Source organism: Peromyscus leucopus, chromosome 18 (assembly GCF_004664715.2).
Source record: "Peromyscus leucopus breed LL Stock chromosome 18, UCI_PerLeu_2.1, whole genome shotgun sequence".
Taxonomy (NCBI): Eukaryota; Metazoa; Chordata; class Mammalia; order Rodentia; family Cricetidae; genus Peromyscus; species Peromyscus leucopus.
In genome coordinates this window covers 43,678,506-43,693,927 of record NC_051078.1, presented here as the reverse complement: position 1 = coordinate 43,693,927, position 15,422 = coordinate 43,678,506, and the positions used below count along the sequence as shown (strand labels likewise).

General features: G+C 47.5%; 1 protein-coding gene across 1 annotated transcript; it reads right to left on the bottom strand.

Moving 5' to 3' along the window:
• Positions 1-1,981: 1,981 nt before the first annotated feature.
• Positions 1,982-11,040, bottom strand: C18H12orf45 (chromosome 18 C12orf45 homolog). Its single transcript, XM_028880267.2, is given in 5 exon segments — positions 1,982-2,322; positions 4,039-4,174; positions 8,358-8,378; positions 8,381-8,437; positions 10,900-11,040. Coding segments are annotated over 5 exon segments (549 nt in total). The 5' UTR covers positions 11,015-11,040; the 3' UTR covers positions 1,982-2,102.
• Positions 11,041-15,422: the final 4,382 nt, after the last annotated feature.

The following is a 15,422-nucleotide window of genomic DNA, read 5'->3' as shown; positions in this document are numbered from 1 at the left end:
GGTTGAATGGGAACCCATAACCTGGCCTAACGTGCTACCTTCTGGGCATTATGAAATTGGACCTAACCCCGACATGGGCATTTATGATTAGGACCCATTGTGCCTAGAAAGACCGAATGAGAGAGACACTACTCTTAGTAGGTACATGGATAGAGCTGTGCAAGGGCACTGCAGGTAAAGCAAACCACACTTACAGGGCTATCTGCTCCTGTACAAGGGGATACATCTAGAGCCGCTCCTCCAAGTCCCCCTCTGAGCTGTCAGCCAACTCCTATCTATAACCTAGCTGTTATCCAAAGCAGCCACTAACCACCCATCGAGTGTTCGTTATGCAAACCCAAGAACACCCGAGAACCTTCCCCGACCATCTCATCTTCATTCACGATGTAGGCTGTCCTCAGATGTTCCCATTTGCCACCTTTCCTCTTTGAGCTATGACCTGAGTATGCTCAGGAGGGAATGCATCCGTCTCCAACATGCCTTCCCTTTATGATTACATATAGGCTTCCCAAATGAAGTGCCCACTGTTTCTTTGTTGGGGAGCATGTCCAGTGTGAGAACGATATATAACCTTTGTTCTCCTGTACATGGTAATAAAAATGCTTTACTCTTTTATGCCTCAGCTGTGGTCTTACAGCTTGGCACTCACCAAGATGTGAAGCCGCTGTCTTTGTCACAGGAATACCCACTTTCTGTATTTAGTCATTAGGCAGGAGTCCTATTATCAGCAACCTAAGCAAAGCCCTGGTTAAGTTTATTTTCAAGTTCCGAACCACACCTAACACAGATGCTTCTTAAACCAAGAAACCTGGATATTGGAAAAACAGGCTACAGACTGGCTCTGGGTATTATACACAGCTGTGCTAGGGATCTGTGTGTGGACACTGGATACCAGAAAACCCAGTTAAGATGTGATACTTGCACAGATGTGCAAGATGTTTTTGACCACTGGCTTAGGTCACTACCAGGGGGTATGTGCCCTTCTGACTGCCTGTATCACTTAAGGAGTATGCATCCATGGCTCCAGTCTTTCCTCTTGTTTTGGCACAGAAGCCCAATGGCTCAGTTCTCAGGGGGGAAGATGAGCATAATATCTCTAAGGCTCAGGACTATGGAAGAAGGTGCAGACAGAGCTGGAAGGTGGGAAACTGGGTCCAGGCCTCATAACCTGTCTTTAGAGACCCTGGCTCAGAGGCAAGGATGTAAGCATCAACACATCGAATGTCAAACCACCACGAAGTGAGAGAGCTGTTACCATGTCCTCCAGGTAATGGGCATGCTCCGATACTCAAGTAGCCTCCTGGAGGGATGGTTCATTCTCCCACCTCTGGCACTTGCTAGCTCTGACAAAACCCAATCAAGACTGGTGAGTCAGAACAGCTACCCACGTCACCCACCACTCTGTAAGCTAACTAACTGGAGAACTGGAGTCATTCTTTCAGCTGTCGGTACCATCACAATTTGAAGACAATGCTTACATGAATTCATATACATATAGCAGCACACAGTGATAAAGCACACAGAGATTTGTAAACACTAAACCTCTTTACAGCAAGAGCTCAGTATGCCTTTACAGGATCTGAATGCTGTCCATTTACAAATCTTTAAAAGGCAATTTTGGTTTCCTTTAATAAAATCTAGCCACCATCATACCTTAAATGGCAGGGGCCATTATCCTGGGCTGGTCTCTAGTACCCAGTTCTTATATAACAAACCGCAACCTGTCTTGGTACAGAAACAAACCAAAACCCAAACCCTCAATTTGGAAGCGGGAATGTTCTAACTAGTAGCCGGATATTAGTGTAGATGGGCTTCACTGAGTCACAGGCCACACTGTTCAGATCATGTCAACTTAGGCAAATGCCTCATGTAACCAACCCATCAAAAGTTATTTCTTCCCTATTTCCCTTCTCAGTACCCAAGGGCGCTGCCCTCTCTGTCATCAAGATCGAAACACTTCCTATTTTGAACACACCCAGACTTGCAAATTTTTCTTTTTGACACTGAAAGAGCATCAGAGGGACCCTGGACCCATCACCCCAGAAACCACCTTCCCCCAGTCGCAGGTAGGGAGGACCTGCCTCTCTTTTCACTGGCCTATCTCACTGCTTCTTTTTTTTACTTGCCGGACTGTCTAAAACTTCAATCTTGCCTCTGCCACCTTCTGCATTCGGAAGCTTTATGGTGTCTATGGTGACTTCGGAGGGGATGCAGTCTTCATCTTCGGACTCTGAGCTGTCCTCAGAGCTGTCCTGTGAGCTCTCTTCTGAGCTGTCCTCTTCTTTTGAATCTGACCGGTTCATCTCAAATAAGGCCACATCCTGTAAGAAGTGTCAGGTTGAGAAATCTACTTCAGGGCAGTTCTGTAACATGTTCTAGTAAAGCAACAGCTAGTGCCGGGCAGCAGTGGTGTACGCCTTAATGCCAGCACTCAGGAGGCAGAGGCAGGCGGATCTCTGTGAGTTCAAGGCCAGCCTGGTCTACAGAGTGAGGTCCAGGCCAGGCACCAAAACTGCATGGAGAAAACCCTGTCTCAAGAAACCAAAAAAGACAAAGCAGTACAGCTGGCTCCAGGGCAGGCTCGGCGGGTCGAGGTGCTTGTCCAGAGGACCCCAGTGCAGTTCCCAGCACCCATGACCAACCAAGTGGCTCCTAACACCTCAACTCCAGCTTCAGGAAATCTAACGTTCTTCTGGTTCTGCTGGCCCCCATGGGCACCCACATAGGTGCCAGACACACTGACGTGCACACAGAAAATAATAATTCTTAAATAAAAACAGCAGAGGAAGCTATCAATATCCATTATAAATTCTGGAGCACAGATCAGGCTGTGTGCTTAATACAAATGGCACGTCCACGTTCTCAGGCGCCAGAATACATCGTAAGAGCAGTTTGAAAGATTGATTTTACTCATGCCTTTAAAAATGCTTTTTCTGGGCAGGAGAGATGACTCAGCAGTTAAGTTTACTGACTGCTCTTTCAGAGGACCTGGGTTCAATTCCTAGCAACCACATAGTGGCTCGCATCTGTCTGTAGCTCCAGAGGATATGACACCCTCATACAGACATACATGCAGGTGAAACACCAACGCACATGAAATTAAAAAACAAAAGGGGGCTCCTCTTGCCTAGTACACATCCAACAGCATTCTCTCAAAAAAGGACTACAGCAGTGGTTCTCAACCTTCCTAATGCTGCGACCCGTTAACACAGTTCTTCATGCTGTAGTGACCCCCAGCCAGGAAACTATTTTCACTGCTACTTCATAGATGTAATTTTGCTGTTACGATCATAATGTAGTATCTGTGTTTTCCAATAGGCAGGTTGAGACCCACTGGCCTGGAGTCAGGCACTACACTGGACACTTCAGACTTAGGTGACACATCTACAATCCCAACCTGTAACCCAGCACTGGGGATAGTCAGGACTGACAACGAGGCCAACCTGGGCCACAGGTAAGGGCTGCCCCCAACCCACTTCCTCAAAAACACTCCACAACTCTTGCCTTAATGGGATTTACATTTCTGAGCAAGGGCCAACAAGTTATAACCAGCAGGCTGAACCCTGCCTGCTACCTAACTTTGTGCAGCTCTTCGACTAAGAATGGCTTCTATCCTTTCAAAGTGACAAAAAGAGGGGAAAGGCAGTGAATAAAAAATGAAATTGTAGTATGCCACAAGCTTCTGCACCGCAGACGGAGCCTCAGGCACAACTTCCCACCATGAAAAAATGGTCCCCTTGGACTGTGAGCCAAATATATAGCCCTCCCTTAAAAAAGGATCAGTGGCCGTCACTGTACAAAGCCCTGCCTCTTTGTTAATGTCAACAGCTGTGCTCAGCACTGGAGAGCAAGTAAGACAGGGTACCACGACTGTGCAACTCCCAAGTACATTCCACCATCTTGCCTGTGTGAAGGTGTTCGCAAATTTTAAAATAACATTTCATTTTAGAACAAAATTTCAAAGTATCACTCTTTCTCGTTTTGGTGACAAGCACACTAACTCCATCCCATGAAACAGAAATAGGGCACAGTTACCATATCTGTATGATGTTTCCGGATGTTCCATCAATATTCTCGATATTGAAGCAATCAGCTGGAGCAGCCGCCATTTCCTTTCGTACCTTTTCATTTGCCTGAGCCATCTGTGGGAGGAAGGCCTGAACCTGGTCTAACACTGTGGACAGCAAACATAGTATGCAGACATGTTAGTAAGTCCCAGACTCCACAACACCTGGTCGAACACTTCACTGCAGAGCAACAATAAATCCATCCACTTTTTTTAAATAATTTATTTTTATTTTATTTGCACTGGTGTTTTGCCTCCAGAGGCAAATTTGTCTATGTGAGGGTGTCAGATCTTGGAGTTATAGACAGCTGTGAGCTGCCATGTGGGTGCTGGGAATTGAACCCCGGTCCTCTGAAAAAGCAGTCAAGTGTTCTTAACCACTGAGCCATCTCTCCAGCCCAATCCATCAACTCTTAACATCCGTTAGCTTCTCAGCTGCCTTGAGTCGGAGGGTGGGTGGGGGTAGGGGAGATCACTGAGGATTGAACCAGGGCCTTACTTTTCCTAGGCCAAGGGCTCTGCCAATCAGTTATACTCTCAGTCTCTATTTGAAACTCCCAAAGCAACAAGATCACACAATTCAGCAATTATTACTCAAAAGTTTTGTGTTTCTCTTCTGTCCCAAAAGTATAAAATTCTACAAGGCTGGCATTCAACAAGGTGACTGGAAAAAAAAAAAAGGCAGAATGACCTAATGGTCTTTACAGTAAGGCTGTCAAGGTTATTAATAGGGTCCCACTTCTACTGTTTACTATTTCAGTTACCTGGAGGTGTGTCACCTGCCCAACATCTACCCACTTTCACCTGGAAGTGTCAACACCAGCCATCTTCTTGAAAACAGGCTTGCTATGTAGCCCAGGCTAATTCACAACTGGCTTCCAACTTCCCATCATCCTGCACAGACTGTGTCGTGCCCTGCCCTTCCTTCCTTTTGAGCTTGGGTCATTACTATCTCTCTCATCCTGAACAAGCCTATGTAGTCTGTGGTCGTCTTGCCCACCAGAATCTGTCTGCCCTGTGGCATAAGCTAACAGAGTGTTCTAGCCAAGCCAGGAAGTGGTCAACTTGGGAGCGAAAGAGAAAAAAACCAAGTAAGTGATGAATGTGGGTCTGGAACTTCTCATAAAGCAGCCAACTCTCCACAGCTGTGGAATAGCCATCTTTAGATCAATCCAACACCAAGAAAGCAGAGCTGAGAGACAGGCCGCAGGTGAGGACAGAAGGCATCTGGATCCAGATGAACTTGCAGTTTCTGACTGGGTTCTGTCATCCCAAAAATGAGCCAAGTTTTCCCTTTAGGCAATCTGAGCTTTCACTCAATTTGCAATTCAGAATTCTATTTAATGCATCCAATTTCACCACCATCCTGGCTAGTTTAGTCAACTCCACACCAGCTAGTCATCTGAGAGGAGGGACCCTCAAGTGATAAAATGCCTCTGGCAAGACCCGGCTGCAGGACATTTTCTCAGTGAGCAATCAATGGGGGGGGGGGGAGAGAAGCAGCCCATTGTGGATGGTGCCATCCTGGATTCTGTAAGAAAGCAGGATGAGCCGGGCGGTGGTGGCACACGCCTTTAATCCTAGCACTCGGGAGGCAGAGCCAGGCGGATCTTTGTGAGTTCGAGGCCAGCCTGGGCTACCAAGTGAGTTCCAGGAAAGGCGCAAAGCTACACAGAGAAACCCTGTCTCGAAAAACCAAAAAGAAAAAAGAAAAAAAAAAGAAAAGAAAAAAAAAAAAAGAAAGCAGGATGAGCAAGCCAGTAAACAACACCCCTCCATGGCCTCTGCATCAGCTCCTGCCTCCAGGTTCCTGCCCTGACTTCCTTCAGCAATGAACAGTAATACAGAAGTGTAAGCCAAATAAACCTTTCCTCCCCAAGTTTCGTTAGTCATGGTGTTCTAACACAGCAACAGAAACCCTAACTAGGCCAGAAACTGGTACCACAATAGTGGGGTATTGCTGTGACAGACCTGACCATGCGTTTTTAGATTGTGGAAAAACTTTAGAACTCTAGGCTGTTAAAACCATTAAGTATTCAAAGTTTGGTGACCTGTTCTGTGGGAGTCTGGAAGATAAGAATGCTGAGAGCAATGCAGATGTGGAGGACTGGCTTGAAAAGTTTCAGAGGTCAATTTCAAAGTCCTTTAATGACTCTGTCTCTGCCCCCAACACCATAGGGGTTACAGGTTCATGTGGCCACACAGCATTGTAAGTGGGTTCTAAGAATTTGAATTCTGTTCCTCGTGTTTTCTTAACAAGCAATCTTACCCTGAGCAATCTCCTAGAGTAAACAAACTGCCAGGTGTGGTGGCACACACCAGTGTAGGCAGAGATAGGAGCATCTGTGTTAGAGGCTAGCATGATCTATATAGAAGGTTCTAGACCAGCCAGGGATAAACACAGGGAGACTGTCCAGGAGAGGAGAAAAAAAGTAACTAAAGCTAGATGTGGCAGCAGTAACTGTAATCCTAGAATTGGGAGAGGTGGGAAAATCCAGAGTCAGGATCACTCTCAGTTACACAGTGAAGTTTGAGACCAACCTAGACTATGTGAGACCCTGCCTCTAAAACAAACAGATAAATACATAAATAGCTAGGCCTTTTAGTGGAAGCACATACATCACAGCTACTTGGTAGACGGCAAGATCTCAACTTCATGGCTTGCCTAGGCTACAAAGGGAGTTTGGGGCCAGCCTAAGAAACTTAAGAGAAACCCTGTCTCAAAACAGAAAAATTCTCCTAGACAGTGGCAGCACACACCTTTAATCCCAACATTTGAGAGGCAGAGGTAGGCAGACCTCTGTGAGTTTGAGACCAGCCTGGTCTACAGGAAGTTCCAGATCAGCCAAAGCTACACAGAGAAACTTAGTCCTGAAAAACAAAAGAAATACAGAAAGGGCTGGGAATACAGCTCAGCACCAGAGTTCGTGCACAGCCTGCCGAAAGTTCTAAGTCCAAGTTGTACCACCACCACCAAAAAACAAGGCACATTACTGCATCGAGCACTGGGAAGGCAGAGACAAAAAGAGCTTAACTGGACTTCTGAAAATAAAGGGGAAGGGCCCATTACACAGACACTGAAGACTTTATGAAAGCTATTTCGACAGTCTCAATGAGGAGCACATTCATGAGCGTGCAATTCAGCAATATTATAGTGTGATTAATGAAGGGGCTGGTTCTGTTAGTTTGTATTATTAACGAGATTCACCATGTAAAGCTGTGAGGGGTACAACTGATGCTTGCAATCCCACAACTCAAGAGGCTGAGGCAGCAGGGTCACATTGAGTTCAAGGCCAGCCTGAGCTACACAGTGAGTTCTAGTTTAGCCTGGTAAGTGAACTGAAGCCTTTAGAAGACATGAACATGTGTTCACCCTAGACAGGGCTAGACAGACTAAAGCAAAGATTTCCCCTAAAGAGCAACATAGTGAGCCAGTGAGTTTATTGGGCTTACTCAGAGCAACAAGAGTGACAACTCGTAAAAGTTGCCTCCCTGCAGCTCTCTGCAGGAGTCACAAGCAGATAGGCTTCACTAACTATTACTGCGGATGTAATCCTTAGGGAAGGGGTCTTGGGATTCCTGCAAATTTACTTCCAGAAGCTTGTTTACTGTCTATATGCTTTTTTTGTTTGTTTGTTTTTTTCAAGACAGGGTTTCTTTGAGTAGCACTGGTTGGCTTGGAACTTGATGTGTAGTCCAGGCTGCCCTCAAACTCAAGAGATCTGCCTGCCTCTACCTCCCAAGTGCTGAGATTAAAGGCGTGCACCACCACTGCCCAGCTTCCTCTGTTATCTTAAAAGTCTCCTTACACTATTTAAGGAAATGTTTTAATTTAGGAGGGAATGCTTCAATTCTGAGGACACTTCTTTGCTACACAGACTGTCACAACAACAGTTGACCAATAGTGGTGTTCTCCGTAACTATATTTAATATTCCAAAACGTGAACAGTAAGTCCTTTTTCAAACAAGTGAAATCTTGATAACTGCCCAAGCTGATCTCCAACATGTTGCAGTTCTCCGGCCTCAGCCTTCCAACTGCAGATGTGTGACATCTCACTAAGCCAGAAACTTTTTCAGTTAAAAAAAAAAAAAAATGTATTTTGAATAAAGTGCAGGCAGGGGATCAAGATGAAAAATTCTATTCCTTAGACAATGACTTACACAATATTAGACTTGCTGTATTTGACTCTACGGTTTGATATGAGCCATGAAGACAGACTATTCCATCAAATAAAGGACTAATTAACCGAAATTGGGGGAGCGCCCTCTAGAGTGGAAAGGCAGTACTTACAAGGGCTCCTCTGAATCCTGTTTGAAGAGCAGTCTTCTTGGAATGAGGCTTAGAGCTGATGAGCAATTGGTCCCAGATACCTGAAAATACAATTTACATCATAAATACACTGCAACTCAGTGCTGGGACGACCCTCAGCCCTGCAGAACAGTGAGAGGGGACATCAGCAACAGCTCCTGTGACTGTCTTCAGTCAGGACCACATAGTAAAATGTCTCAGCAGCTGCTCTTGCAAACATCAGGGTTTGATTCCCAGCACCCACATGGTGGCTCATATTGGTCTGTAACTCCAGTTCCAAAGGATCAGACACCGTGGGACTTCTTCGGGCACCAGGCATTAAATAAATAGATAGTTTAAATAATGAAGTTAACAGAACGTGGACCTGCAATGATAATCTTCACAGAATTTAGTTAAAGTTAGAAATGGCAGGAGGTGATGGCACGTGCCTTTAATAGGCAGAGGCAGGCGATTTCTGAGTTCAAAGCCTGGTTTACAGAACAAGTTCCCGGACAGCCAGGACTACATGGAGAAATCCTGTCTCCAAAAAAAAACAGAAATTGGGCCAACAAAGAGGGCTCAATGGACACAGGGGCTTGCCTCCCAAACCTGAAGACCTTAGTTCCACCCACTACCCACATGAAAGGAGAGAACAGCCTCCCCTCTACATACCTGTGATCATAAAACAGAACCAAAAAGTTACAAGCTATGCAGAACAGGGCAAACTGAACCACATTGAGCACGTTTTCTTCTTTTACAGAACATACTTGTCTGCGAGAAAGCGTCAATCTAAACAAAAACACCCTTGGAGAATTTTGTGCATGCTCGCACCTGTCCAGCTTACCACTCCAAACAAACCAACTGCCCGGCCATGAGAGCTTTGGGACAGTACACTGACCACTCAAGCCTTTGCTCACTCTTCTTTTCACACACAGAAAATCTCTTTACTTTCTAAATCAAAAAGCCTGTCACTCCCAATATAGAGATGACTCAAGAGCCTCCGAATTCTCCTGAAAGCCTAGTGGTTTGATTAGTGTCAAGTTTAGAGGAAAGCCAGAGCTTGGAGCCAATATCCAGCTTTGCTGCTTTCCTGCCAGTGCCTATAGTTATCTGTGTAACACCATGCCAGTTTCATCATAGAAACGGGGTCATCAGGATACCTCCACAGGCGTCGGGGATGCGGTGAGGCTTGAGTTTATTAATTTCTGGCACTGCCACTACACAAGCTTTGGCAATCGGTACTGTAACTCCTTCAGACACACTGGATTCTTAAGTCATTTCCACGATAATAAGCAGGCACAAGAACTTTTATGCATTCTATTCATTCAAATTCTATGGGCAGTCTCACCTGTTTGAATCAAAATGTGGAAACAGGCCTATAGAAAGCAACTTTCATAAAAGCCCCACTGAGTAAGGATTTCAACCTACAAATTTTCTTTTTATTTTCGAGACAGGGTGTCACTGTATTATAACTGGTTGTCCTGGCCTCGAACTCAAAAGAGATCCGCCTGCCTCTTTCTCCCATGCTTTTCTCTTCTGTACCACACTATCTGAAATGCTGAGTGGATTTCCGCACACAAGTCTCCCTCCACCAAGGTGACACTAAGGTAGTGAGTGCCTAAAACAAAAATTATTAAAAATGGTATTCATCTGTTACCCACCATTCCGGGCAGGCCAGTCCCGGTCCTCCCTGTAGAGTTCCCTAAGAACTGCCCGGCCTCGGGCAGGCATAGTCGCGGCATTCCCCACCACCACGAAAGTGCTTGACCCTGCAGCATCCCCGGTCTCTTGCAGCTTCCCGGGCTCTTCAGCAACCCGCCCCGCCCCCCGCCGTGTCCCAGGCTCTGCTAGACCCCGGTTCCCCCGCAGCATCCCCAGTCGTGTCCCCCCCACCCCGCGCCCCGCAGCGTCCTGGGCTCTGCTAGTCCCCGGTCCCTCCCCCTGCAGCGTCCCAAGCTCTGCTAGTCCCGGGTCCCCCGCAGAGTCCTGGGCTCTGCTAGTCCCCGGTTTCCCGGCAGCGTCGCCGGTCCCCCCGCAGCATCGCCGGTCTCCCCGCAGCGTCCCGTGCTCTGCTAGTCCCGGTCTCCCCGCAGAGTCCCCGGTCCCCCCGCAGCGTCCCGGGCTCTGCTAGCCCCCGGTCCCCCCGCAGCGTCCCCGGTCCCCCCGCAGCATCGCCGGTCTCCCCGCAGCGTCCCCGGTGCCCCCGCACCGTCGCCGGTCCCCCCGCAGCGTCGCCGGCCTCCCCGCAGCGTCCCCGGTTCCCCCAGAGTCCCCGGTCCCCCCGCAGCGTCCCCGGTCCCCCCGCAACGTCGCCGGTCTCCCCGCAGCGTCCCCGGTCTCCCCGCACCGTCGCCGGTCCCCCCGCAGTCGCCGGTCTCCCCGCAGCGTCGCCGGTCCCCCAGCAGCGTCGCCGGTCCCCCCGCAGCGTCGCCGGTCTCCCCGCAGCGTCCCCGGTCTCCCCGCAGCATCCCGGGCTCTGCTCGTCCCCGGTCCCCCCGCAGCGTCCCGGCCCCACCAGCCCAACCCTGTCTCCGCCGCCGCTCACCTCCGGAACCCTCGCTCCCCGCGGTCAGCAGCTCCCTGGACACCGTGACCTGAGAGCAGTCTCCAGAAGACGACGAAGGTGTGAGACCGGACACGCGTTCGCCGTGGAGCTCCATGCTTGCAAGACAGCACGAGAGAAATGAACCCGGGTGGACGAAGGCGCGGGGGCGGGGGGCGGGGCCAAGGCGGCAATTGGTGGAAACTCGGAGGTGGGCGGCGACAATGGAGGGGCAGGGCGGAAGCTCGTGCAGGAGGCGGGGCCGGAGCCTCGGGCGGGCGGGGCCGGAGCCTCGGGCCGGGCGGGCGGGGCCGGAAGCGGGGGTGGGAAGCACACAGCGTGGGCGGAGCGCTGCGGAAGCACGCGTGGGTGTCTGTTCCTCCCCCGCCTGGGGAATCTCCCTTGTTGTTGTTATTGTTGGAAAAGCGTCAGCAGGGCTTGGTTTGGTGAAACAAATTCAAGCCGATTAACGTAGTGTGAGGCCTTTGTTATTTTTTGTTGTTGTTTGCGGAGATTTCTGTGGTCTTGAGCTGTGGCAATCCTGCTTTAGTCTCTCAAATGCTAGGATTACAGGTGGGAGCCACCATACCCAGCTGCTGCTCTATCCTGTTCTTTTTTTTTTTTTTTTTTTTTTTTTTTGGTTTTCCGAGACAGAGTTTCTCTGTGTAGCTTTGCGCCTTTCCTGGAACTCACTTGGTAGCCCAGCTGGCCTCAAACTCACAGAGATCCGCCTGTCTCTGCCTCCCGAGTGCTGGGATTAAAGGCGTGTGCCACCAACGCCCGGCTCTATCCTGTTCTTAAGAGAAAAAAAAATTATTTTATCATACTGGCCCAGGTGGGCGTCAAACTAACCATTTTCCTGCTTCAGTGTGTACTTAAATCTACCGGCACCCATCACCATGCTTGATTTAAATTATTTGTTAAATGAAGCCTCACCAAGTTACTCAGATTGGGCTGGTAATCAAGGTCGGGCAGCCTCCTAAATAGTTTGCTTTACAGACCTGGACTAACAGACCCCGTTAAATTTACTATTGAATTGTAAACACAAAATTCAGCATATGAGTACTGTTTACATTGGAAGGCAATAAGCCTTCCAAACATTTTTCATCTAAAATCCTAAAAGATTGTCCCAGGTGGTAGTTAAATGGTGAAGTGTGTAAGGGGGGCCTGAGTTTGGTCTCCAGCACCAAAACAAACAATTTTTTAAAAAGCTGAAACTAGACTCATTGAACAGCAAACCTGATCCCCCCTTTTTTCCTGACCCTGGTACCCAGGTTCTGCCTTCTCTTTCCATATAAACAAAATCATAAACCACTTGTTTTTGTGACTTTTATTTCACTGCAAATAAAACCTTCAAGGTTTACTGGAAAGGATTCTTTCTATTTTGATGTTGAATAATATGTCATTGAATTATGTACCATATATTCTTTGTGGGGAAAGGGATTTGTTTGGGAGAACAGGATCTCACTATATACATATACATATATGTGTGTATGTATATATATGTGTATGTATATGTGTGTGTGTGCATATATATATATATATATATATATCCCAGGCTATAATGTTGAACACCAGGTTATCCTCAAACAATCCCAAAGTGTTGAGATTACAGACAGACAGGCTTTGTACCAGGACTAGTTCAACAGCACATTTTTTTTTAATCTTAGATATTTGAGTTCCTTCCACCTTATGCCTGCTGTGAACAAGGAGCTGCAGTGAATATGTAAAAGTTACTTCAATCATAGTAGCACACTCCTTTAATTCCAGCACTCAGAAGGCTAGAGGCAGGTGAGTCTTTGTGAGTTCAAGGTCAGCCTGGTCCACATAGCAAAATCTAAACCAACCGGAGCGGCAGAGTAAATCTGTGTCTCAAAAAACTGTGTGCTGGGGACGGGGGTTGGGCACATGGCATGGCATGGGTGTAGAAGCCAGGACAACTTGAGGGGATCAGTTCTTTCCTTCCACTTTGTTGATCCTACAAATCAAAAAACTATAGACACCTTTACCTGCTGAGCTATCAACCAGCCCAAATAACATAATTAAAATATGATCAAAGGGCTTGAATACACCGGGCAGTGGTGGCTCACACCTTTAATCTCAGCACTCAGGAGGCAGAGCCAGGTGGATCTCTGTGAGTTCGATGCCAGCCTGGTCTACAGAGCGAGAACCAGGACAGGCACCAAAACTACACAGAGAAACCCTGTCTGGGGAAAAAAGAAAAGAAAAGAAAAGAAAAAAAAGCTTGAATATATATTTCTTCTTTTCTTTTCAAAAGTGGGAAAATTTTCGTTGTTCATTTCTTGCATCCCAAATACTCTTCAATGACATTTTTAGCCTGAAATTATTTGTCATAGTCCTTCCTCACGACAAAACTGCAACCAATCACTTGAACGTTTGTCTTGGGCCACATCTGAGCTCACACACACCATATGCAAACACACACAAATCCAGGAATGCCCCCCCAACTGGCTAAGGGACTAGAGAATATGTTACGATCCCTGAAAGTAGTACGCATGGGCTAGGGACCCAAGTGGGCTATGATGGCCGCTGCCTGGCCTGTGCTGCGGTTAAAGAGACATACAAAGGAGGCTGCGCTGTCTGCCAGGAACTGTTCCAGGAAAGACGTGGACACTTTCTCCACACCGGAGTGGAGGGGGGAGGGGGGTGGAAAGGGGGAGGAGGAGCCATGACATCAGTCCCCTTGATCACAGGCTTTTGCCACCATCAACTCCATTGTTTTAGTTCGTTTGTAAAGACAGAGTCTCAAGTAACCCAGACTGGCCTCAAACTCGCCATGTAGCCAAAGATGACCTGATACTCCTGTCTCTACTCACCACACCTGGTGTATGTAGTTCTAGGATTCAAACCCAGGGCCTTGTGCCTGTGTACTACACAAGCACTCTACCAACCGAGCTACATCCCCAACCACTGTATTGTTTTTTAAAAAGTCAAAACAATTTTGGTTATGTCCATACCTTTTCAATTTTTCTCCTGAGTAAAGTTTCTAGGATCCTGCCGGGCGGTGATGGCGCACGCCTTTAATCCTAGCACTCGGGAGGCAGAGCCAGGCGGATCTCTGTGAGTTCGAGGCCAGCCTGGACTACCAAGTGAGTTCCAGGAAAAGGCGCAAAGCTACACAGAGAAACCCTGTCTCAAAAAATCAAAAAAAAAAAAAAAAAAAAAAAAAAAAAGTTTCTAGGATCCTGTCCTAGGACAATAATGCATTTAACACTGGCTTTTCAGCCTCTGCTCAAAAGTACTTATAAAATACATTGAGAATTAGGACACTAGCCCTGCATTCTGGTAGAAACATTTGCTACAATGCAGACACACTGTAGAGGATAGAGCCTACCTCTAGGTGGAGACATGCCCGAGTCTCCACTGGGGTAGGTGAGGACTTGGCTAGCAGACCACCACCAGGAAGACGGGTTCATCTTAAGATATTTTGCTTTTCCTGTCCAGAATTCCCACCCCTAACATGTCTCCACTAGCTGAGCTGCCTAGCGGTGCCCCCAAGCCAGCCTGCCTTTCTGAGGCCTATTTCTTCTATTTTTTTTTTTCAGATGCTGACCAGAGGATGTTTGTAGACGCCATAACTAATGCTTTGGGAGTCCTTATCTTTTGCTAAGCTCCCCTCCAGGGCATGTGGCTCCATGCCACTGTGTGACTGACCTCGCAAGGCCTTACCTCAGGCAACATGGGGTTTGTTCCTTCTCTTCTCCATTCTCCTTCTCCTTTCAAGCTTGGGGGTTCACCTGGAGTTTTCCTTTTAAACCTAATAAACTGCCCCCCAGCTTCTTTTGGTGTCCATTCTTAAATGATTTTTACTAACAAAACTAAGAACCCCGAGGAAGGTCCCCGATTTCTCAGGTATTCTGTAACAGCTCTGCTGGGATTCCCAAGGTTTCAGGAACGTTCCTTTCCTGTCCTTCAATTCTTCAATTGGCAGAAAAGACTGTTCCAGTGACTCTGGACTGATCAAGACAACACAGCAGACGTGAGCTGGGGCGGGGCACATACAAGAGTTGAGCTGTGGGAGAGGACCGGTCGGAGGAGAGGACCAGCTGACGCGCTTGTTTTCCCGGTTGGCAAACTGTGTACAGCGTGTACTGTTTCCTTTCCTCATCCTACAGCTGCAATCTCTTTTGATCTATTTCCTGTTGAGAATGTTTTGCAAGTTTACACGTGATGATGACAAGCGGGTATAGGCCCTCCCAGTTACAGGCCCTATCCAGGACAGAGAGGTCTCCATTATCATAAAATAAATACCTTCACGTGGTCATAATATCCGCTATTCCCTTTGAAATGGCCCAAACAGAACACTACACAGTGGGTATGAACTTCAGATTTATTTAGCCAAGAATGTGGAAGGGATGAGGCCAGAGACAGCTGCTGAGACCTGCTGTGGGCAGTTACATACTTCTTTGTACCTCTTTGCTTGCAGGAATTCAGCAGAGTACAGAGCACCTGCTAAGTCCCTATTCTTCCATTCTTCTTCTTGTTGTTTTGCTATAATTTCTTTA